We start from the raw sequence: 25950 nt of genomic DNA on the forward strand, positions 1-25950 counted from the left end.
CACATATAAGTAGGTGTGAAACTGGGATGTGACCTGATGTGCAGGCCATAGGACTCCAGCCTTGAACTCCCAACAATGTGCTTGGTGCATAGCCGCCTCCCGTTGAAATTGAATTCTTTGCAGCTCTTGAAGAAGACCCAGAATCCTGGTAGTTCTCGAGTTGCCATGACATACAGTCACAACGCCATGGAGGAGCGAACCCATTTCCAGGCAAAATGAGTTCCTTATTGGCACATGGCAACCTTATAGAATGTCTGCTGATCGCAAAAGAACACATGTGGGGCCCTTCATTAGTCCGCATCGTTGGTCAATGCCACAGCCAGGGGCACGGGTGAAGTTTTTCCACCAAAATCAGAAAAAAATGATACCCAAGAAACAGTTTTTCCTGCATGTTTGATAAATAATGCCCTGTAACTTTCCCCCTCCTTCTCTATGGAACTTTTCTGCTCAGGGATTAGAAGAATACAGAGAGAGAAAACTTTTCGTTCTGGTAGCTAGAATATGTACTTTTTTTTTTTAAGTATAAAAGTGCATTATCAGCCTCTGTGTGCAGGTGGAAGGACAGCCGCCCGCAGGCCCCGTTTGCCAGCAAGAATCCAGCCTTGCAAATTATTGGCAGCTGGCGCTATAATGAGTCCATTTCAATATAAATGGGCTGGTGCTTATTAATTTCTGCCAGTTCCTAAGCAATTCAGGAACTGCTTTGAAAATTCGGAAATTTGCAGAGAGCAGCTTAAGGAGGATGCCCAGGGAAAGAGAGCGCACAGGAGAGCTATGGGGGAATTATGGAAAGGGCATGTATTTCGGGGTAATAATGGGGTACTGCTGCGAACTCGCACTCCTTCCCCTGTAAGCATGAGTCACCAGCTTCATGGTTAAATAGCGTGTTTTCCAAGATAAGAAGGAACAGTAACTTCGCTCATTGTTCTGTTCTCTAGGTCCAAAAAAATGTATATACATTTTAAGAAAGGAAAAGACTATTAAAATTGTAATCCTCAATATATACCGACAACAAAAGATGAATACAAGTCACGGTAGACTTCTGCAATGACAAGAGGTGCTCAAAGTGGTTCCCATCAGCGTCCATACACTTGATTACGGCGAACTACTGCTTGAGCAATGTCGACCAGGGTGTCCACTTGCGTACATGTTTTTGGCACCCCCGGTATATTTATTCATTGCCACTGTGTGGTCACCTTCCACAGAGGAGACAGTTTCCTCTGTGGCCCTGTTCCAAGGGTTTGTCACCTGGCTGAAACCTCCCACAGTGGGTGGCAGCAGTGGGCAGCTCCATGGAGGAGTGTCTAGTGGGAGAGTAATCAGGTGCAGCCACCCCAAGGGACCTTCATGTCTTTGTCCTTTCTTAGTTTTTGCAATCTCGCCTCACTCAGATGACAGGCTTTAAGGGGGGAGGGGAAAAAAAAGAAAAAGACTATTAATAATACTGCTTGTTCTTGGAGCTGCCCTTGTCAGTTTATTTTCTGAGTTAAGTAACGGTTTGGATAGTTTACCTAAATTCTTTCCTGTGCACCTGCTTCACGAGTTTCCTCTGAAGTTGAAGTTTGACAGCTTAAGAAAATATGGGCATGATGAGAAAGTGTGTATTTAAGCTGGTCTTCTGTATGACTGTCTTTTAGCATTTTCTTCAACTTCTGTTAGAGAGCTCAACTTTGAGAATAACTGAGAGTCCCTTGTTTCATTTTATTTATCTCGGTTTGTTGAGACCCTTTTAAAACTAAGAGAGAATCATGGAGGTCATGTCATAGTGACCTGCTTCTGTTGTCTGATCTCTCAGTCTATAAGGATAGGTGAAAATGATGAAATAAACTTGAAAGGCTCCTTTTTACTATAAATGTAAATATGCTCATATTTATTTATCTGATTATGTATGTCATTTTATACCTGTAGCTAAGTGTGCATTGTTTGATTGGGGGGTGTGGTATTTCACGCAAAATGGATGTTGGAGCATTGATGAAAATGCCTACTTCCTGTGTTCTGGCTGACCTTTCCCCCCCTCTTTTTCTGTCCTCTCCAGGTTTTTGGCGCATTCTCATAGACCCAGATGAGACCTTGATAGCCATCCCGAGGGGCAGGTGCTGATACATTTCCCAGCCCCAGCCACTGTTCATCCTGACACCATTTCCAATCTCAGGATCTAAATGCCACAGTGCTCCTGGGGCACGTTGGGCTGGGAACCACTGTTGCCTTGTAAGGTAAGCGTGCGTATGTACATCTGAGCCTGTATACGTGTGCGTGAGTTACTGGAAATGCTGCAAAGGTGCTGGGTGGGACAGATTTTAATATCATTGGAATTGCTGTGTTGTATGTGGCTCGTGGGAAAAAGAATTTGGAATCACTTCTTTGGATTAAGGTTACACCCATCTGACAATTCAAAAGCATTAGCATTTTCAATTAAAAAAAAAAGAAAGCGAGAAAAAGCAGGTACCTATGAAGTCTTTTTTCCCCTGTGAATTGCCCTCAGGATCTTTTAAATTTATCCCCAAGCTTCATCATCTTTATGTGGGATTATGTTTGAAAAAGGCAAACCTCCCTTCAAAATCTTACTTCAAAACAATGATATATTTTGTTTCTGGTTTGGATAATCTTTAAAAAGCAAAATAAATACAGCCAAAATAATAATCTTTCTAAATCAAAGATCATCTTTTATTTGTTGCAAGACTCTCCTGTGTAGTTTCTTGTGTTAGGGGTATTTGTGTGTGACTTGGCGAACCGCTTTTCATGGGTTTGTAAAGATTTAGCGAAAACTTTCAGAACTTTGTCTCAGTTTAATCTTAGCTCTTGTTCGCCGCCTGTATTCAAGCTCAGCCTCCAGTAGGGAAAAAACAGGCTTGAAACCAAGACCTCCCACTGGAATCTAATTTTAAATTTGCAATCTGTTGTCTTGTAATTTTTCCCTTCAAATTTAACTTTGAAATAAATACATTTCATCCTTTCTCCTGCAGTTTTGGAGGTCTGTTTTCAAGTCATAGAAGGGTAATCATTACGTGTATTTTAATGTTGTGAAATACCTCAGGGTAATGAAAAATTTTATTATTAATAATTATAATTTATATACATCATTAAGTGCCTTATGTTTGGATTTTGATGCCTTCAGCAATGACAGAGAAACCTTGCTTTCATAGTTAACTTTTGGCTGGAATATGATATGAATTGGGTCATCTTGGGCTCACCCCATTAATGGGCTCTAACGTTTTATATTTATGAAGTGCCCTTGTTCTAAGGCAATCTGAATGCTGAGCATTTCCAATGAGAAGAGCTGTGCTAAAACTTTAGTTTATTCAGATGACCAATACAATGACCAGTAAGGCATAGTCCTTGCCACCGGGAGATTATAATAAAATGGGAAGGGCGTAGCTATTGTACAAAGCAAGGTAAGGGTGTCGCTGTGCAAATAATCATGTCACAGACACAATGATGTGAGGAGGTCAGTCAAGATGGATTGGAATGTAGAGAGAATGATTAAATTCAAGCTAGATAGTATTTTCTTTGTCTTAGGTAATTTCCCCAAACCATCTGTTTCAAGTTTGGGTTTGGTGCTGTTCTGTTGTAGCTGTCAGCAGAGGGCCCACCTCCTTATTTTCTTTAATGATCCAAATACCCAGGGACTGAAAACATGTCAACATATTCTACTTATTTCTCTTTCCTTAAAGTGAATTATAGGTTTAGTGTAGAAACTTTAGAAACTACAAAACTGTATAATTTTGAGAATTAAAATTATTCATAATCACTTTATCCAGAATACTTACTTTAAAATTTTTTTACACAGGTCTAGTGTGTGTGTGTGTGTGTGTGTGTTTGTGTAAGTGAAATATTGTTAATATTCTTAAAGAAAATTTTAATCTGCTCAAAGCCAGTATCTTGGATGTACATGTCAAATTTAAGATTTTTACTTCCTGAGAATAAGAAGAGCTTTGCTCTAGAGACGTTTGACCCTAATACCAAAATCACCTTTTGACTAACTACTGAACAGGGTGAGCCCTGGCAGGCTGCCTCATAGGCTGGGCTTTGGTCACGTGGAACTTGCCTGTTCTCCAGTTAAAGGGTGGGGCGCTCTGTGTGTTTGTAGTACTGCTTGCACTTCTGGTCTCGTCTAGGGAATTAGACCTCTGAAACCATAAAAGTATTATTATAACCTCCTTAGTCCTTGAGGTGATGAGTTATTTCCAGATTCCCTTATAACTTCTTTCTCTTGCTCTTGCCTCTGAACAATCTGAAGTTACAGTAGTATTTTTCTTTGTTTTCTCTGTTCAGAGACTTTGACCATGGGGTGGCTTTCTATTAACTGGAATGTTTTCTCATGCAGTATTGAGAAAATATAACATCAGGATGATTAAAAAATACAGCTTACATGTTATAGCTTGGATCATACAGGTTTTACCTTTCTTTTTTGTGCTCTATTTCTCTACTCATGTACAATAATTGATGTTCCTAATGATCTTGTATAGATATTGCAAGCACTTGAGTTCATCATTTATTTCAAGAGTGTTTACCTTTACTCAGGGAGCAGGGTTGTAACAGCTGTTTTGAAAGTCTTTGATAATTTCAACCTCTGGGTTACCTTGGGGTTGATGTGTATTGATTGCCTTTTCCCTTGAGAACTGGTTAGATTTTCTTCGTTCTTTGGAATACCTCGTGGATGTTTTGAGCATTGTGTTGGAAGACTCCAGATGCTGTTAAAATCATCTGGAGAATGTTGATTTTTCTTTTTTGCTGTTTTAGCAGGCAAACAACCTGGCTAGGTTCAGATTGGAAGTTAGTTCTCTCTGACCTCTGGTGGGTGGTGGCTCTAATCAGTTCAGTTTTCAAAGCCTTTGCTCTGCTGCTTTGGGTTTGTCCCACACATGTCCCACCTGGGGGTATATCTGGGGTGTGGACCATCGTTTATATCATAATTCAGTGTTCAAAGCCTATGCTGTCTCACTTTGGGTCTGTCCCAGGCATGTGCATCTAAGTGGTGAGCCTGCGACTTAATGGGATTTATACACAGCATAGACAACTTGCTTCTGCAGCTCTTTTTTCACTGAGATCCCCCATTTCTTTGGCTTGCAGGGACCACTCTTCATGGTTCCTTTGGCCAGAATGACAGGTGTGTCTCAGGAGTTTTTGCTGCCTGTTCCACAGCTGCACTGGGTGCTCACCCTCCGTGCAAGGCTGGGAGAAAAATTAGAATAATAAAAACAAAAAAACGGGCAATTCACTCTTGTATGAGTGCCTTCTTCAGCTTTTGACTCCCTTCCCCAATCCACCTGCTTTGGCGTACTCTTCAGAATGCTCTGGTAGTTGCTTTTTATTTGGTCCAGAATTTTTAGTGTTTATTGGTGGCGGGAAGGTCAGCCACAGTGCCTCACTCCATCTCGGCTGGCACCAGATATTAGGAGTTCTGTTTTGTCCTGACTTTATTAAGACAGAAGTTCCATCTCTAGTGAATCAATTCTACCTCTCTAACCTCACTGGGGACCATTGGCTTGTGTTTGCTTGGTATTTCCTGGTAACATTGGGCTAGATGATACCCAATACATGCTTATGTTTTATTGCCTCGTGTGTTCAAATTATACTAGAATGTTTTAGATGACTTTCGGCTTTAAAAGGGGATGAAAAATGCTTAATTTTGAAGAATCCTCACTTTTAAACAAAATTTCATTTAACCAGAATCTATTCCAGTTATTAAGGCTTTCTTTATTTTAACTTTTTATTTAGAAACAATTTTAGATTCACAGGAAATTGTACACAGGACGTATACCCTTTATCTAGTTTCCCATATTGGTTGCCTCTTACATAAGTTTAGTAAACTACCAAAGCCAAGAATTTGACATTTTTGTTCAATTATACCATTTTATCACGTAAGGCTTAGTAGGCTAATCAATTTATAAAAGCAGCCCCTGAGAAGTGACACCTATTGGTGTATGTATGAAATACCCTAATGACTGTTTGTAATTAGCATAAAGTTCTCTAAGATACCTTTTAACTCTTTGTGTATTTAATTTGATGAGATTTAAAGGAAGTTAGAAATGATAACTTGAAACGTTTAACTCATCACTTTAAGAGAAAGATCATGGTGTTGGGAAAAATGGAAAAGTCACACTAGTGTCCTTATCTCATGCCCTGAGATCTTCAGACCCTGTGACTTTCAGATGACCCCTACTCATCAGGACACTATGTCTCCTTTGCCCCCATTTTCTCTGGCCCATCTTAGGCTGAGCAGATCCACACACTCTACGCCGACAGTGGGGGGAGGTGCCCCCTCACCTCCAAACCCCTTTCCTAACCTCTGCAGGGATGGCTCCAAAAAGAAGCAGATGATAGGACTCGAGGGCAAACATTAAGGGACTAAGTAAGAGAGGAGCAAGTCCTCGATTCTTTGTGCAGGTAACCTGGTGTTGGGGAGCACAGCAGAGCACGAACTCCTCAACTCAGTTCATCTATCAGGGTGATCCTAAACCCAGTGGTCTGGAATGGGGGACCTGCACAGGTTGCAGGGGGAAGGTGCCCGGACAGCAGAGGGCAACCCAGGCCCTCTTCTATAGAAGAGCCAGCCTACTTGTGACTGATGTGTGTTTTCTCTGGTTCACATTGTGGGAACATTCTTGTCTGGGTTGGTTTTCTTTTGTAGTTGTATGATGTTTTTCACATCCTGAAATTTATTTAATCAATTAATTAAATCAATTAAAGTTGATTTTGTTGTTCGTTCATTCTGTATATTTTTACGAGCACCTACTACTTGTCAGGCAGTGTTCTAGGCACTGAGGATACAGCAGCGAACAAGACAAGCAAAGCGTGCGGACTTCCTTGAGGCTTAGGTTCTAGTGGGGCAGGACTGAGAATAAAAAAGATAAGTGAAATATATTGTTTGTTACAATTGTCATAAATACTAAGAGCAGGGGAGGGGAGAGACAAAACAGAGGGACAAGAAGTGTTAGGCTCTGTGGGAGGGGCTGTCATTTTGGATAGAGGTGCCCGGAAAGGCCTCCCTGAGATCTGAATCAAGATCTGAATGAACTGGAGACAGTAAGCCCACTAGATGCCTGAAAGAAGGGTAGCAGGCAGCGAGGGGACCATGGGCATAGGCCCTGGGGCAGGCCAGGGAAGGCAGACCTTAACGTTGAAAACAGAGTATGAGAAGCCAGATTTGAGGTTTAAATACTGAGAGTTGTTCTTTCACTAAAACCTCGCCCGCTTAATACCTTCTCACTAACTACCACTTAAAGTGTAAGCTATCTGAAACCAGTAACATTCCACGTTAGTAAGTCGTGGCCGGAACCTGAGAGGTTAATGGGTTGAAAACTGGTAATGTTGTCCGGTTTGAGGTCGAACACCGTTTTTCTAACACTCGTCTTTCCAATTTCTGCCCTGGTTTTTGCATTTCAGTGTGTCCTCCCCCTTCATCTTCTCGCTCTTACTTAGTGACTGTGTGCTTATGTCGGCGAGGTCCTGGTCACTGACCTTTTGCTTTTGTTACGAAAGCGCATGAACATTCATTGACTCCTTATCATGAGGAGAACACGCGAGTCTCTGTAGAGGTGAAAATAAAGTCAAAGCCGCTTTCTAACCCAAAGTTGCTTCTGGGCTCCCAGGAACAAACAGGCCGGTGCAAATGTAAAATATAAATCGGGGTTTAAAAGAAATTTTTTTTTAATATAAAAATAAATGATAAGGGTTAAGTAGGAGCAAACAGGGAGAAATTAAGAAGCTGAAAGTAGCTGGTTTACGAGTGTACGTGAAAAGCATGAGAATTGTCAGTTCCCCACCGAAAATGTGGGGCTGGAGTTGTCCCCCAAAGGGGGAGATTATGGCTGTTGTACGCAATGAACGCTCTTAATTTTTCATGCTTATGTTGTTTCAGAGTCCTCCACAAACCCCACATGGGCCTTTAAGGGTCTCACTGACCTTTCAGGAACAGCTTTCAAATTAGGGGGTTTCAGCAGTCCCTAGAAACGTATTTTTCTAAACTTGAGTTGCTTCAGACTTCCTGCTGACGCTGCTTAGGTCATCCCCTGAGAAGTTCTCTTGGTAGGATTTAGGAGATTTGGCATTCATCTCTAAATTCTAGTTCTGAAGATAAAAATGGCTGCTTTCCTACCTTGGCTGGCTGAACAGAATCTTGCTACTAAAAATGCTATTAATATCACAGAACTATCAGGATGATGCATGGAGTGCTGTAATTCCTGAAGCTTGGGGCCATTTCCTTTAGGAAACCTCTCCTGAGGCTTTTAACTTGATTAGTTTTCTGTTGGCAGAAACAAGCCTGACCAGAAATTTGTTGTTGAGACTATATCTGTCAATTTATATTTGCAAACTTTTGATACATGTCACAGAGGAGAGTACACCCTAGCATATTTGAGGTGACAGTTTTGCCTTTCTTTCACTCAGGGTCTCACCATAATTCTTTCCCCCTTTTAAATTTAAATCTGTGATTTCTTAAAATGGGACTGTGGCTTACACTTGTTCTAAGTTTTATATTATTTATTGGCAAAACATATAGGCACATAGACACATCCGGGTAGCTTAATGTATACTTAAAAAACAAAATCAAGAACTCTTAGGAAATTATCATGGCAGTTAGTGTTACTGAAATGCTTATGTATTTCTTTTGCTTTAAAAAAATGCAGCCTATGATATTCTTAGGGATATAGATAACATAAATGGTCATGTGTGGACAGCTGATCTTTTCATTTTCCCCCTATTGAGTTGAGTTTTTAGTTTTTATTTCCTTGCCTTTTAAAGATGCCAGCCAGAGTCATGGACTTATGGCTTTGAAATATACTTGCTCATGGTAAAAAGGGGAGTCCCTGTCTTGGAAAATTCTCTCTGTGAATCACATGATGATGTTTGTGACCTGGTAGGGAATACTCCACTATGGGAATAGCTTAACATCTGGTGTCTGTGTGAGTTATTCCTGAACTCAATGGAACATTAAGTGGAGGTTTTCCCTTCCTGTTGCCACACATTTCATTTCAGTAAAGATGTGCTTGCGAGAGTTTAAGCAACATTTCCGGCTGAACAGTGGGATTATGGAGTGATTCCTGGATCAGTGCGAAAGGTGTATTCTATTCCAGCGTGTTTCCAACTGTAACGGTCACAGTGAATTCATTCTGTGTTTCTCTCTGGCGCCTGTCACTTTTTTGTTGATTGTATGCCTTCCCTGGCTAGAATATCATGTTCGTGAGAGTAGGGGACGTGCCTCTTCCATTCACTGCTATGTCTCTGGCTTCTAGGACATGGTAGGTGCTCAGTATACATTTTCTGAATGAATAACTATGTAGGTGTGTGAAAGAATCAGCTCAGGAATATGCCCAGCTGCTATATTTTTCTCCTTTCCTTTTGGGCCATTTTCGTGTGCCTATCTTAAGTGCATACGATTTGAAGTGTAGAGAAACCTCTTGCAGAGCAAGGAGAATAGGCTAAATAGAATCACGATTGTTGACCTTTGAAGAGTTTTCTATTTCCCCCTTTGGGTAACAGTCATCAGGTCAGTGAGAGAGACTAGAAAAATGCTAAGGAGGGACTTGAATTAACCTGGGCAGTGCTAAAAGGCTGAATCACATTTAGTGGTTTTACAGTGTGGATTTCTGTTTGCAGGGCACTCTGTACCAGATTGATGTTCTCAGGTTGGATTTGCTCCCAGAAATAAACCCGTTAGTCTGCTGCTAAGCAGGGAGCCAGGGTTTCTATTTTGTTTTGCCCATCCCCTTCTCCCACCTCCCACTTCACACCCCCTCCACACTAAAAATCAGGGTTTTCAGAATGCTGTGGAGTTAAAGGTGAACGCCCTTTGATCTATTTGGAAGAGTTGATCAGACTTACATCTTGAGTATTTTTTCGTTTTTGATTGATTTTGAAGTGTACATAGGGTCTGAATGAAGCAGGAACGCCATTGGGAGGGAGGGAGGTTATCCAATGTACCTCCGATTTTTGTTTTGTTTTTCGAAATTCATAATTTTAAACAGAAAATGACTCCTTGGGCAGACTCCTTGGTTTGTCATTTTCAAGTTTTCCAGTTTATGGATAGGAGTAGAACTTTATAAACTAAATATATAACTATGGGAAGGAAGGCAAGGGTCGCCAGCCTCTGAAAGCATTCTAGCCTGATAAGTGGGCAGCTACCCTCCAGGCAAAGACACGTGTAAGTCTCCAATGATCTTCTCTACGCTCTTATTTCATATCCCCGGAGGGGTAATTTCAGTAGATGTTAGTTCTCTCACCTGCCACAGTGTAAGAGTCCCAGTACCTGCCAGGTGCGGGTAGGATGCCGCCATTACCTGCCAGGCTGTTTGCCCCGCCCTGAAGGCGGAGCTCTTTCTGTTAAACCACCCAGAACCATTCGTGACTCAATTATCCCCTCCTTTCTTTCTTTCTTTTTTTTTTTTTCTTTGCTGCAGACCGAAAAACCATGGGAAACGCAGAAAGTCAAAATGTAGAGCATGAGTTTTATGGAGAAAAGCATGCCAGCCTGGGGCGCAAGCACACGTCGCGCTCGCTGCGCCTGTCGCACAAGGCGCGGCGGACGAGGCACGCTTCCTCGGGGAAGGTGATCCACCGGAACTCCGAAGTGAGCACCCGATCCAGCAGCACCCCCAGCATCCCCCAGTCCCTGGCCGAAAATGGTCTGGAGCCCTTCTCCCAGGAAGGCACCCTGGAGGACTTCGGGGGCCCCATTTGGGTGGACCGAGTGGATATGGGCTTAAGACCCGTGTCGTACACCGATTCCTCTGTCACTCCCAGCGTAGACAGCAGCATCGTCCTCACAGCAGCCTCTGTGCAAAGCATGCCAGACTCGGAGGAGAGCAGGCTTTACGGAGATGACGCTACATATTTGGCTGAGGGAGGCAGGAGACAGCATCCCTATACATCCAACGGGCCCACGTTCATGGAGACGGCGAGCTTTAAGAAGAAACGCTCCAAATCTGCAGACATCTGGCGGGAGGACAGCCTGGAATTCTCACTCTCTGATCTGAGCCAAGAACATTTAACAAGCAACGAAGAAATCTTGGGTTCCGCGGAAGAGAAAGACTGCGAGGAGCCTCGGGGGATGGAAACCCGGGCGAGTCCCGGGCAGCTCAGTGCCTGTCCGCGTGCCAATTCCCTGAGTGACTTGTACGCTCAGAAAAACTCTGAAGTGATGGCAAATGGGGGGCCGAGGAGCAAATTTGCAGGCTACTGTCGGAATTTGGTGTCTGATATTCCCGATCTTGCAAACCATAAGATGTCACCAGCTGCTGCTGAAGAGGCACTTCCCTACAGTAATTATAACACACTTCCCTGTAGGAAATCTCACTGTCTCTCTGAAGGTGCCACCAACCCACAAATTAGCCATAGCAACAGCATGCAAGGCAGAAGAGCAAAAACAACTCAGGTAAAGTGACTGAAGTCTCTTTCAATATTTGGGAAATGGTGCATGACGTTATAGGTGCATGAGTTTGCTCTTGTAAGATTCCCGTCTCTTGCCGGCTTTCCCCCAGTGTGCCTGGTGGCGGCTGCAGCTGAGGCTGCTTCTTGGAGGCTTCGCCTCTGTTCTGCTTTACCCCTCTTTCAGTTCTGTGCTTAAGGGGTGGGGATTAAGGAAAGAGTGGGTGGGGGGATGATGCGATAAGAATGGGAATAAAGCTGATAAGTTCATACTGAGGAACTGCCTCTCCAACTCGGATTTTGCAACAGCAGCTTGCCTAGTCTAAGCTTCCTTTCTAACGTGGTCCTGTCAGTGGACAGATGGCGGTGGTGAGTTGTGGACTCTCGGAGCTTACTTCCTCCGTGCCACAGGTGGGAGGAGGTTAGTCGGAAGCTCGCTGGAGGAGGTGTTTTGGATTCAGGGTGGGCTCTGGTCATCTGTCAGCTTCTCTGGGAAGTTGGCAGGCTCCCTGCCTTACCAGGAGCCATTTCAATTTCCTGCTCCTTGCGATGCAGTCCAGCCCTGTCCCTGGAGGGAGGTGAACGGAAGGAGTAACATGGGTGGGTTCCACTTTGCAGCCAACTAGTTGTTTGACCTTGGGCAAACGCTGACCTCTAGTTGCTCCTCTGTAAAAAGGGGGTTGGGGGTTAAAAATGTTCAGCTTGCCTGTTTTGGGTCTAGGGCATGAGAAAGCAGGTGTGAAAACATTTTTCAAAGATTTTTAAAAGTGTCTCACGAATGAAAGGAAGACCCGTCCCCTTAATTGAGAATGATAATTAGCATGAGAATAATAACACGTCAAGCAGGCCGCATGCCATGGTCCTCTTTGGGTCCTGCTGCTCTCCGCGGTGCAGTGCCAGGAGCCCTGGCTGGTACTGAGGGTGGGTGGGTGGTGTGCAGGATGGGGCTTCAGATCAGAAACCCAGATTGGGCCCATTTGCCGTGAAGAGGTGTGTCGCCGCCAGGGTGTGCAGGGAACAGCGCTGCGGTCAGTGGGAACGCAGAAGGAGCGCTCTGGCCTGGCCAGTAGGGGATGGTGCTGCGCCTCTGGCCGGGCTGCAGTGCTAGTCAGAGAGGCATTTCCAGATTAAGTTTCCCTGGAAAATGGGTCTGATATAACGGGTAGACAGTGGAGAACCTGGGGAGGGGAGAGGATATTGGCATGATGACAGTCGGGCTCCTAACCAAAACTGGGTGTTTGTTTGTTTTTTTAATTTTCAAAATCTCAGGTTTTTAATTTTATTTTGGAATTTTAAAGCCCCATATATAAGTCATCTGGGGATACAGATTATTTTTTTTTACCAGTCTAGATTCGTTTATTAGAATAATTAAAATTTATTATATATTCTTCCAGGTTTATATAGATTATAGGAGTCTGTGTTTGACCTTTTCTGCTTTTAAAAAAAAGTTATCTTTAATTGTGGTAAAATACACGTAACATTTACCATATTAACCATTTGTAACATTTGTTCAGGGGTAGGAAGCACATTCACACTGTTGTGCAGCCATCACCACCATCCAGAACTTTTTTCATCTTGCAGAACTGAAACTCTACCCACAAAACACCAACTCCCCATTCTCCATCCCCCACAGCCCCTGGCAACCACCACTTCACTTTCTGTCTCTATGGATTTGACTCCTCTAGGTCCCTCATATAAGTGGGATCATTATAATATTTGTCTTTTTTGTGACTGGCTTCTTTCACTTAGTACAATGTCCTCAAGGTTCATCCATGTTTTAGCATGTGTCAGATTTCTTCCCTTCTTAAGGCTGAATAATATTCCATTGTATGATATACCACTTAAAAAAAAATCCATTCATCCATTGGAGGGCACGTTTTGCTGGTCGTGTCCAAGCCAGGCAACCTGGCTCTACCTCCTCTTACTTGGGTGACCTTGGGCAAAATTTTTAATTCTCTTGAAGCTTTAACTTCTTCATTTGTTAAATGGGGATAATAAGGCTTTTTGAGAAAATGAAATACCATGTGAAGCCCAGGGCCTGGTCCTTTGGAAACAGCAGTAAGGGAAATTTGATTAGTTGTTGTAATCTTCATTTTTATTAGGGATCTTATATTGGTTGAGGTCGCATGGTAGTTTGGTGTTTACATCAAAATTTTGTGTCCTAGAAACAAGGTTGTTAAAAGGCTGACTGCTCTGAGAAGGTGACTATGAAGCTGGTTTCTAGATGCACTACCTGCGTTTTTACCCGTCTTTTTATTGAAGCAAGATTGTCATGATAGACATGACTGAATAGCCCCCCTGTGGCCCCCCTGCCTACCCTGTGTGGGCTATCCCTGCACTATCAATTGGACAGGTCGGGAGACCCGTGACATAGGTGACCTATTACAGGATTGCCTCAAGGGCACTGAACACTCTGTCTTGAAGACGTTGCCAGGTTGGCTTTGCAGGGGTGCTTCAAAGACACCTACTTTGGAATTTAGAGAAGCACACACAGTGATGTAGACGGTTGAAAAAGGAACATCATCTGTGACTGTCACTTTTACCTGGAACAATGCTAAGTTAGCACACATTAACTGTCAGATTTGAGAGGGGGTGCCCGGCTGTGTTCTGGCTCCCTGTCTTCAACACTGGGGACAGTTGGACCTCCGCGTTATCTCACACCCCTCTGATGGGGGTGGGGCCTTTGAGACATGGCTACCCCTGGAAGAGGGGTAGTTCTCCCCTTCAGAGCCGGTACCCTTGGCAGCTCGCACGTGTAATTGTTTCATGAAATTTTTATTCTTTGGCTTGTTGCCTTCTAAAATTGTTAATATAAGGAAGTGAGGTCATCTAAATGTGGTATCTCGTAAAGTCACTGCTTAGGCAGCTTAATGTAATGCAGAGTGCAGCCGACCAGGAATCTTAAGGACGTTTGCATCCTGGCTCACTCCTTTCTGACCTTGGGCAAGTCACTGTATCCTGTGTGTGCTGAGCCTCTGTCCAGGGTGAGTGACACCAGCCTCTGACAGGGCCATTAGGAGGATCAAACAGGCTACCACGCAGGGAAGCCTTCTGTGGAGCCTATAAAATGAACACAAGTATTGTGTTCAAATTGACTTTGTATGTTGAATGAGGATCTTTAATACTCAAAACAAACTCCAGAATGATGAACAACACTATCCGCCCACCCACACTTCCTAGTCTAAGTTTGGCGTCTTCCTCCAACTCAATTTCTTGAGAACCCACTATGTTCCAAACAGTGTCTTTTAAGAGACAGTTGGTGTAGGAGCTTTCTTGAAAAAAAATTCTTTTTTTTGGGTAAAAGTTTCTGAGCCAGGGGGCCTCTGCAGTGAGCTTTGGTCATAGATATTCAAGTCCTCATCTGCCCTGGTGATGTAGTTAAATCTCTAATTGTCCTGTCGGCAGTTTTACTCCCCAGAAAAGCATTCCTGGCAGACGTTTGGCCCAAGAGCGTGGTCTCTAACTGGGAGAAAATCATTTTTATCTGAAATAATGTGTACAGGTTCTTTTTATGTGAAAATGATCAAGAACAGTTTTTGACCATTCTTCCTGTTTTTGTATTTGTTCAGTAGTTGGATATGTTACTGAAACTTGAAGGCACAGGAGTTCACATTTAGGTTGTAAAAAGTGACGCATGTTGTGTGTCTGCCACTTAGTACATGCCGAGGAGTTATGGTTTGTTTAATTCAATGTATTTGAGTATGCGTGTGCACCATGTGTACAGGTTTGTCCAGCGAGTCAGTCTAGTATTCGTTTGTTGGGAGACTTTGCCCATGCTGTTTAAAGCAGAGTTTACTTGTATTGATCTCTGTAGAAACACAGAGCAGATTGCCCCTTCTTTGATACCTCATTGGCCTTTTGTCCTGCACGTTGCTTTCTTGTATTTCCACGGTTAACGGGCAGAGTTGGCAGCCTGGTTTCATGCGAAGAAGAGGCTCTTGAAGTCCAGCAGCTCTGAGCCTGGGAGTTTGAGCCCTGTTACCTGTTTGTTATGTAATCTAGGTGGATCTCAGTGCCTCTTTAACGAGGCTAGTGTGCGAGTTCCACGTGGGAATGAATGTGGGGCTCCCAGCACCGTGTCTTCCACGTGATAGCTCAGTACATGATGGTTACTAGTTGCGATGGCCAAGTTTGGCACCATATTCTTGAGTTCCGCTCTCCTGTGTCTCTGAGACTTTCAGCAGGTGAGGTAGAGAGGGAAAACTGCCATCTGATGGAGCATCGTTTAGCCAGGTTCTGTGTTTCAAAGGGAAGCTCTGGCTTGGAGCCACTGTTCATAACTTGTGAGGAGAGCCTCATGCATCAACTCAGGAGGTGAAGGAATATGGGCGGCTGGATGGAGAGTGTCTCGAGGAGCCGCAGCCTAGGGGAGAGCAGCACAGGGGCCCCTGTCACAGATCCTTGAGGACAGGTGATGCTGTAGATTAGGTTTGTGTGTTTGTCCCGTTCCTCGCCACCTCAGTGTTCCCAGAAATTCTTCACACTGCAGCGTGGACTGGGCACGAGCTGTAAGGCAGAGCTCTCAACCAGAGCTCCCGGCCCTTGTGAGCCACTGACAGGGATGTATTTCAGCCTGATTTTGAGTCACCAACTCACAGATCATCTCTCTATCCAGCTCCATCCCTTTCCAGGGCAGGAAGTAGATCTAAAAGGATTAGGTGACAAGGTCTCACAACTGGATTAAAATCCTGTTCTAACTCGCAGACCAAGGTCCGTTTTTCAGAAGCCTACCCCTCACACCGCACTCCCCATGCTCCAACAGGTTTCAGCTCACGTGTTCTCAGATTTTAAGATCAAAACTCTCAGTTTTGGGACAGAAGCAAAAAAAGGGGGCGGGGTGGTTGTTGGCTGAAAAGAAAATAGTAGCTGCCCTTTATTGTGGCTGGAAACAGTGGTGACTCAGAGAGGTGACCATGACAACTTTAGAAGGAGCCATACTGATGCTTTCTTCCTTGAATGAATAAGCAAGTAATAGGATTAGGGGTTTCAGCAAGATGCAGCGGTATCAGCAAGAGAATCTTGAGTTCCTAGAACAATTTTGTTGACTTTTAAAATATTGCTTTGTTTTACAACATTGCTTAAATGGCTCAGCAATAAGAAGTATTTTCCCCTAGCTGAAAATTGATATCAACATCCGAGAGATTCTTAACCTTTGGTCCCAGACTCCTTTGAGAATCGCATGCAAAATTTGGACCTTTTCCTGAGATAAACACATGGACCGCCATCCCTCATATAATTTCAGCAGCTCCGTGGGTCCCACCAAGTTCATTTAGAAGCTTCTGGTTAAGAACCTCGGGTTAATTCTTTATAAAACAAAATATTTTCATTTAAAATCTGTTGGGGAAAAAATTTTTCTTCCTTCCCTTCATCCTTTGTCTTCTGTTTGATACTTCTTTTTCCCTTTCCTCTTGATCTTTCTTTTTCTGGCATGTAAGTTAATTAATGAGATATTTATTTTGAAAATGAGCCCATTCAAAGCATCCATCTCTTTGCCAAAATCTTTTGGGGAGCGGGACCATGGGTAGGCAGTTGAGGGATGGCTTATGTCTGCAATTGTCAGACCCCCTTATACTCTTAAAAACTATTGTAGACTCCAAAGGGCTCCTGTTCATGTGGGTTGTATCTATAAATATTTATCACACTAGAAAGTGAAACAAATATGTAAAAAAAACTGTTAATTCATTTTAAAATAACAGCAATAAACCCATTACATGTTCACCTGAATTATTTAAAAAGTTTTGTTTTCTAAAATAAAAACTAGTGAGAAGAGAGGCATTGCTTTATGTACTTGCAAATCTCTACATTTCCTGGTCTAACAGAAGATGCTCGTCTTCGTATCTGCTTCAGCATTCGCTCTCTTGTGATATGCTGTTTTGGTTGGGCTGTACGAGGACAATCTGGCCTGGTAGGCAGGTTGGACAGATAGGTGGAAAAGGGCAGGGCCTTCGGGACCCTCTGGAATTACCTAAGGATACTTGGCCTACACTCTGAGAGCTGCTCATTTATGCTAGTATAGGCTGGGGAAGTTCAGGCCTTTCAATGTCACATTCTTGGCAGAGGACACGAGGAGAGGAAAGGAAAGTCTGTGTCCCCTGATGCAAATTGTGTTACCACAATGTGAAATTGCTGGTTTCCCAGCGTGACTGAGGTGGACGAAGGGCAGGAATCAGGAACTTAGAGCTGTGAGCCCGCTTTCTAGGAAACTCTGAGGGCATCTGCAAGGAGCCCAGTGAGGAAAAACTCAGGAAACACCCACAGGCTTTTCGCTGTCATTTGGGCCCACTTTGCTTCGCATTCCCTATTGACAGGCTATTTAATTTGGGCCATGAAACAGCCCAGTATGTCTTTCTTCCTTCATCAATTAAAAAAAAAAACAAAACCAAAAATCATAAAGAAAAAAATTTAAATGAACTCTGGCTGTATCCATAAAAGACATAATCCTGGATGGGTTGAAGATTGCCAAGCTAACAAGTCCTACACTTGGGACTTATTTGTCACCTCAACTGTAGTTGAGCATGAGCTGAAGCTGGAAATAACTAAATCTTTAAATCAAACTAAAATGTATTCCTTGTTTTGAGATTATGGTGGAAAATGATCAGCAGTTAAGTCATTCAACAATTTCTTTTCCTGAAGTGCCTACCCCATACCAGGCACTATTCTTGGAACTTGGGATGCGTCAAGGAGAAAAGATCCCTGAGCTCGTGGAGCTATTTGGGGGTGATGTGACGGTGTGTATGCAGAAAACAATTAGCATAATAAGCACGTGGCATGCTATGGAAAAAAGATAGGACAAGATGAGGAAGATCAGGTGGGGGATGTGGGTGGCAGTTTCAGGTCAGGTGGTCACGTTGGCCCTTTGGGATGGCCGACCTGGGTAGGGATTTGAAGGAGAGAGGGGAGCTGGCCATTGATTTGTAAGGTGAGAGTGTGCCCTGCACGTTTGAGGAAGAACAAAGTGGCCAATGTGGCAGGAGCAGAGTTGGGACAGGGGATGGAGATGCCGCAGAGGGGTGGCATGGCGGTTGGAGAAGTGAAAGAGGCTTCCAGCTCTGGGAATGAGGGATTTGAGTTGAGCCTTAAAGGATAAGTATTTGTGGAAGCAAGAAAGGTTGGAGCCGGCACTGGAATGAATCCTTCCACTGCACTGGTGGCTTTAGTGCATCAAATGCTAGAAAGCTCAACTGCTAAGGCTGGACCTTCGTGGAAGGCCTTGAACGGCCGTCTGAGGAGCCCTCCACGTCGCTCCTGGGAGGTTGACCCAGCAGTGGTGTGCATAGTAGAGCTTGTTGCTGAACCAGGGGTGTGGCTCTAGGAAAGGAAGGATAGGGTCTGGGCATGCGATACATCATGACGTACGTAGTGAGGACGGGAAAGGTGGCCACAAACAAGGTTTGAGGCCTGTACGTAGAAAGACAGATGAAAGGAGAGATGATTCATTAGCTTAGACACAGAGCACTTTCCAATCTAGAGTTACCTGAAGCAACGTTTCATGCATTTGCCAGCTTACTTCTGAGTCCCGTTTTAGCAACAGTAAGAACTTCAGTTCCGGTGGTTGTAATTTAGAGAAATTTTGAGTCACTCCCTTGGGGGATCATTAGAGACGAAGGAAATGGGTGCTGGAAACTTAAAAGGGCATGGAGATTCTGCCTTGGGACAGGAAGAAGAGGGAAATACAGCCAGTTTTTGGAAATTTCTCAAAGGGAGCGAGGACATGTCTAAAGCGGCTAATAGTGGGATGCTCAGGAGGTAGAATTTACGAAATTCAGAATTAAAAATTTTAAAAGGCACTGGATATTTGGGTAGAGAGAGAAACAAAAGCCTTACAATGATGGAAAACTGACACTGTGATATTTCTAGCCAATTAGGAATGGCAATTCTTAGTAACAGGGCCCCGTAGTTACTAATTCACAGTGTAAAAAATAATCACCATTTTCTTAGTTTATTGTGCGGTTTTCTGAATATGAAAATAATTAAAAAGGGACTTCATAAGCTCTCACCAGCCTCAGTCTGCCTATCTGGTTTTCCCACGAGAACTTGCTTTTCTCCAAGTTCTCAAAAATAAACAACCTTTCTTTCAGGTTAGTGCAGGAAGCGAGTAACAGAAGTCAGGCAGTGCCTTTTCTTCGTGGGCCTCGATGTAAGTAAGGCTGAAGATGGATATTACAGTAATCGGTTAACGTTTTGAGCAGGTACCATGTGTTCGGCACCTCGGGGAACTTTTGTTGGGTTAACTCAGTCTCACGGCATCTTACAAAGTGTCTTAAAGAGCAGATACTCTTTTTATCCCCATTATACAGATGAGGAAACTGGGAAATTGGTTCAGAGTAACTTGCCTAGAATTGGTGTTTGCTGTACTGAGATTACTAAGGAGAGTACAATGAGTATGCCAAGGAGAGAACACTGGGAACCAAAGACTGTTCATGTGCGTGCATGTGGGTGTGTGGTAGGGGGTTACTTACATTTTAGAGATAAGAAGATGAGAAACCAGAGGCAGAATATTGTAGAATTTAGTAAGGTAGAAGTTGTCCTAATTCAAGGCTTCTGCAGGTCAAAATTTCCTCACCCCACTGAAATTCAGTGAACTCTCTCCTCCACTATATATTTTTTCTCTATACCGGCATATTAAAGCAAAGCTGGATTCATGAGGGAAATTAAACCAAGTAACCAACAAAATCGTTTCTAATTGTATTCGAATTATAACTATGCAAGTGGTCAGTTGGTCCTACTGGTTTCTGAATTGCCCCAGGGCCCTGAACTTTGGGGCTAATCACCTTTTCAAAACTGTGTTCACCCATCATTAACACAGGAAAACTCTCTGTCAGAGTACAGTTGACCCTTGAATAATGCAGGGTTAGGGGTGCCAACCTCCTGCTCAGTCAAAAGTCTATAACTTTGGACTCCCCAAAACTTAACTACTAATAGCCTACTGTTAACTGGACGCCTTACTGATAACCTAAACAGTCGATTAACACATATTTTGTATGCTATGTATTATTACTGTATTTTTACAATAAAGTAAGCTAGAGAAAAGAAAATGTTGTTAAGAAAATTATAAGGAAGAGAATATACAGTGCTTATTGGGAAAAAATATGTATATAAGTGGGCCTCTGCAGTTCCACCATGTTGTGCAAAGGTCACCTGTAATTGTTAAGTCCCCTGTGGAAACAACTTGAGCTCTGCCACAATGTGTCATTAGCCCACATTCATGCCAGGTGACCCTTCGGTTTTCAAGGCAGTGAAAACAGGCTTTGAATTTGCCTCTTGCCTTCTCCATTTTAGCACTAGCGCTGATTTAAGCATTTGATGCCCAGCTAACGTGACTAAGACAGCTCTTGCCTGGCAGCTGTTGAATGTTTTGGGCTACAGCTGGCCACTTGTGCATCTGATAGGAAAGTGAATACGTTTGTGCTGGGAAACTGCTAATGAAATGGAAACTGGTGAGCACGCTAAAATCTGGCTGGGACGGTCTGTCCTGGGAGAGCAGGACTTAAGAGCCTGTGTACCCCATGAATGTCGTTTATAATTGGAAGCCTCTTCGATGGAGTGTTTCTAACGTGGAGAGTTTATGTTGAGGAGTTTTCAGGAAATCGCTGACCGAATCATGCTCCGTGTTGGGAGTTATTTCTCTGCCGAGCAAGGGTCTTACCATTTTCCTTGATTGCCTCTGACTTTTGGATTAAAATTCAGTATTTGGTTCAATATTCTAGGACCAATCATATGCGAAGACCTCTAATTACGTAAGAACACAGCTTGCATTTGCTACAAAGGCTGCTGAAGCTGCCATGGGGCTCTTGCCTAGAGGGCGTCTCCTGGATTCCTTGCTGCTGGGGAGAGTCCCAGGGTCTCCTGAGTGTGGGGAGAATCAGGTTTCTCCGGTGGGAGGTGTCTCCGAGACTGAGGTGGGTAGAGGAGGAGCAGCCCTTCGGAAAGATGACCACCAGGAACGTTGGCATCTTGATGCCGCTGCCTTTCTTCTGAGCTGTTGGAAATCATATAGAGTGGTATGCATCCTGGCATCTGGGAATGCTGGGTATTTGGGCTGTAGCCTTAGCGGGGTGGCTGGTGTCCTTCAAAGTGTGACCCTGGAGCCTCTACATAAGGGAATCTGGTTTGGATTTGTACTGCAGATTCTGAGACATAAACTTGGCATTTCTCGTGTGGCACTTCGGCATCGGGATAGAACAGTCCTACTAGAGATGATTCTTCCCCACACTCAAGTGGGAGATGGCTGGCATACGGAACGTGCAGGCTTCCTTGACCATTCAGATGTTGAGTAGTGTCTGGATGGACAGTCATCATTTCCCACGATGCTAGAGCACGGGCTTCTGGGTAGTTGGGACATCCCAAGCTTCATGACCAAATAGGAGCTGGGTATGGGCCGCCAACATTTCTTTCCCAACAGGCTGGGCCACATACTAATAGGGAGATGTGTACCACTGAGCCTGCTTAACCACTTGTGGCGACAAGGTGGAGCTGGCTTGGATCACATATGGAGAGCATTCCCCAGTGGTGACACTGGGTTGTGTCCTCTCAGAGTACCCGGCTCAGCTGGGGCCAGCAGGCCTCTTACCTGGAGTCATTCATCACTTCTTGGCTCCTTTTAAGTGGCTGCACTAGAGTTGAATACACACAGCTAGGGCCATTGCAAGGTCACAGCATCAGTTGGTATGCGCAGATGTTCGGGCCTGACAAAGAGGTGAGTGTCTATGAAGGCCTTGCTCTTAGTTTCTGCAGAGCCCTCAGGGCATGCCGGGAAGGGGTGAATGGTTTGTGGGAATGTAGTAGACTGTTAAGAGACATGCTCTTGAGGGTTTGCCGATCTGGTCTCTGCCTCTTTCCTTTGTCTTCTTTCATCTCCTTCCCCTTCCCACCACTTTCAGCTTTGAGCTCTTGTCAGGCAAGTCAAGGCAAATAGATGACCCGGCACTCAGCCTTTGCTGGGCACACCTGCAATGGGCATTGCTGGCAAACAAAGGGGGAAGGCTTGGAGTTGACTATTTAGATGGATTCTGGTCAGATACTACCTGCAGCTGAGCGATGGGGCCACCAATATTATTATAGTGGTTGGCAGCATGGGTTCCAGCCTCCAATCTGCTAGCAACCAGGCCTGTGACTTCCTAAGCCCCACCATCCTCATCCTTTAACCAAGAGGATGGCTTTGCAAGGTTCCTTCCTGTTCTAGAGCTGTGGGAATTCCAAGACACCTGGGGTCATGTGTCTCCTCCTTTGTTCTGAGGTCTTTCTCTTACCCACTAGGGAGGTTTACCTGTCTAGTTTATCTTTTCCTGCCTGACTGAGAAGCATCTCACATCTGTATTTTTAGAGGAGCCGGTATAGCTGATTCCTTCACTTCTTTCAGGGAAGGACTGAGACATATGAAATTCACAAACTCCTCATCTCCCACTATTGATTGTTATCTTGAAGAATCATTGATAGTCAAATTTACTTATTGTCTTCTATCAAAAGGGAAGCAAAAAGGAGAAAAGTGCTTTGAGAACAGTGTTCTGCTGTTTGTATAGAGGATTTTTACCCACGGGCTGTGGGTCCTTCAGGACCATCTATGGAGGTTAATAGGCAGGACAGCAGATAGCAAAGTGATGGGACCAATAGTAGAGAAGGTTCCTATTCACCCAGTTAACCTTGAGCACCTGGCTGAGGTAGTATTTGCCAGGTTTTTCCACTATAAAGTTACTCTTTCCACCCTTTGCATACTGTTCTTTCTGTTTTGTTTCTGGAAGATGTACAACGTGATGATTTCTTTCATGTACGTATGAATTGTGAAATGATTACTACAATCAAGTTAATTAACACACCACCCCATTAGTACCTTTTTTTTTTCCGATGGTGAGAACTCTTAAGATCTACTCTCTTAACAGAATTCAAGTCTACAGTTAACTGTAGTCACCGTGCTGCACGGGAACTCTCCAGAGCTTATTCGTCTTATAGCTGGAAGTTTGTACTTTGACCAACATCTCCCATTCCCCCACCCCCCAGCCTCTGGCAACCTCCATTCTACTGTCTGTTTCTATGAGTTCGCCATAGATTCCACATATAAGTGAATCCCACAGTGTGTGTCTTTCGGGGTCTCCTCTTGCTTGTTTTCATGTCTGGCGATGCCCTTCTTTGAGTTGCTCACTTGGTGTCTATTCATGATGAAGGTGAACTCCGATGGCTCTAAGTTAGAACTGACTGAAGGAGGTAGATGGGCACAAGCCCTGTCCGGGCCTCTGCAGGACAGTATGAGTTTGTGGCTCGGTTCATTCTGCCCCAAGCCTCTCAGGAAACAGTGGAGCGCAAAGCATTCACTTGTATGGCAATTCAGAATATCCTGCTAGTTTTTACATTTGCTGTGCCGTCTTTTCCGTGTCCCTCACATTCCCATTCTCTCTGAGAAAAGCCAGTTTCAGTTCTCACCCATAAGACTGGGGAGCTGTCCTGCCCAATGCTGCTCTCATCACCCTCCCTTGATTACTGCCATTATTTAATTATTGTTTATGGAGATGCCTGTAGCACTTCAGAGCAATTAAGATTCTGATTTAAGAGCAGATCTGTCTGTGGCCCTGCAATGTTCAACTTGAGAGCAGGGGCAGTGTTTTGGAAGTTCCAAATGGGTTGAAACTGGGAATTGATACCCCCAGCATCTTGGCAGGTGCCCCAAGCTGTTACTTGGCCCAGGGGCGGTGAGTAGCTTGCTTCGGGCTCCTAGCATCCCAGCTTTGAAAGGGCAAGGTAATTGGAGAGCCTGAGTTGGAACTGTGGGCCCCACAGACTTATTTATTTAGCTCAATGCGAAGTGAGAGGCTGCTTGTTTTCCAGGAGCCAAGCTGATTAGGGCATGAGGGCTCTTGCCTGCTCCTGGGATATGGGTCCTTGCTGGGTGAGTTGGTGAGGCGGTGCACTAGCTATCTTTTTAGTCACAACATTATAAAATAGTCTCCTAACCAGGCCCTCAGTTAAAAAAAAAAAAAGTATCAGCTGTAAAGCCCTTGTTTTCCACTGTAACCCCTACCTCCGGAACCACGAGCTAATCAGCCTACAGAATTTCCTGGAGTTCCAGGCCGGCTGATGAGGGCCAGGGCGCTGAGTTCTCAGCGTGGTGGTGGGAGAATCTCAATAGCTGATTTGCCAGTTAGTTAATTATCTAAGTCAGATAAATGATAAGCTTTTCGAAGTGTTCTTTATTTCTTTTATGTTTCTCGAATCCTCCAAATTGTTCGCATTGGTACCCGGGCACCTGCACAGTTGTCCAGAGCCACTCTGCGGGCGAGTTGGGTTTGTGTGGGTCCAGGGGTTGAGGAGTAGTTGGTCCAGGAGAAGAGGCTGCGAGGCCGCGATGCCCTGAGGGTCTCCTGCAGCTACGCAGCCCAAGGCTGGACCTATAGGGACGCGTGGGTGACTTCTCTGCGTGATGCATGTCTTCGTTTGTCTCCCTTTCGGCTCCCAAGGATGTTAATGCGGGCGAAGGCAGTGAGTTTGCGGACAGCGGGATCGAAGGGGCCACCACCGACACGGACCTCCTGTCCAGGCGATCCAATGCCACCAACTCCAGCTACTCGCCCCCCACCGGGCGCGCCTTCGTGGGCAGCGACAGCGGCAGCAGCTCCACCGGCGATGCGGCGCGCCAGGGGGTGTACGAGAACTTCCGACGGGAGCTGGAGATGAGCACCACCAACAGCGAGAGCCTGGAGGAGGCCGGCTCGGCGCACAGCGACGAGCAGAGCAGCGGCACCCTGAGCTCCCCGGGCCAGTCGGACCTCCTGCTGACGGCCGCGCAGGGCACGGTGCGCAAGGCGGGCGCCCTGGCCGTCAAGAACTTCCTGGTGCACAAGAAGAACAAGAAGGTGGAGTCGGCCACCCGGAGGAAGTGGAAGCACTACTGGGTGTCTTTGAAAGGTAAGAGAGCCCCGCGCCCTTCCTCCAGCGCCGGCTACCCCCTTACCTGCACCGAAGGCAAATCGGGTTTTTCGATCATACACAATTTTATTATATGCTAACTTCAAAAGTTATGTTATTGTGCTAAGAATACTTACCGTGAGACCTGCCCGCTCAGATTTTTGTGTTCCTTGCATCGGTGTTGACTGCAGGCACGTGGTTGTATAGCAGATCTCTAGAACTTAATCATCTTACTTAATGGAAACTTGTCCCTTGATTAGTAATGCCCGTTTGCCCCTCCCTGGCAATGCTGTCACACTTAAGCTAGAGGACCATCTCATGTCTGGTTTCCTCGTATATGCAGCCGAGTCTGATGACAGTTTTGGGGGTTGAGTTAAAAAAAATTTTTTTTAAAAAAATCATTCACGGTAGTAAAGTGCGGCCCAAAGTGACTGAGAGGGAAAATCATTAGCCTAAGTCCTATGGGATTGTCACTTTTTAGGTAAAAAAAGCGGTAGCATATTGCTAATTTTATAGGTTCAACCCAATGCTGCATGCAACCTCAAAGTCATCGTACGTTTGTGAAAAGTCACAGTTTTACACTCATACTTTGTGTATGTGAGTGTGTGTATGTATAGCTATATACCCATGTATGTATCACAGTCCTCATTAATAAGTGTAATACTTTTCTATGTTGCTATTTATTGTCATTTT

General features: G+C 44.5%; 1 protein-coding gene across 1 annotated transcript in view; it reads left to right on the top strand.

Moving 5' to 3' along the window:
• The window catches only part of TIAM1 (TIAM Rac1 associated GEF 1), a 412279-nt gene that overhangs the window by 250060 nt on the left and 136269 nt on the right, over positions 1 to 25950 (top strand). The window contains exons 5-7 of the mRNA XM_019662811.1: positions 2036 to 2213; positions 10398 to 11371; positions 24810 to 25257. Coding sequence (XP_019518356.1) covers positions 10409 to 11371; positions 24810 to 25257 — 1411 coding nt within the window. The 5' untranslated portion in view covers positions 2036 to 2213; positions 10398 to 10408. The remainder of the gene's footprint in view (positions 1 to 2035; positions 2214 to 10397; positions 11372 to 24809; positions 25258 to 25950) is intronic.

This window comes from Hipposideros armiger, unplaced genomic scaffold (assembly GCF_001890085.2).
Source record: "Hipposideros armiger isolate ML-2016 unplaced genomic scaffold, ASM189008v1 scaffold_381, whole genome shotgun sequence".
In the NCBI taxonomy this organism is placed as follows: domain Eukaryota; kingdom Metazoa; phylum Chordata; class Mammalia; order Chiroptera; family Hipposideridae; genus Hipposideros; species Hipposideros armiger.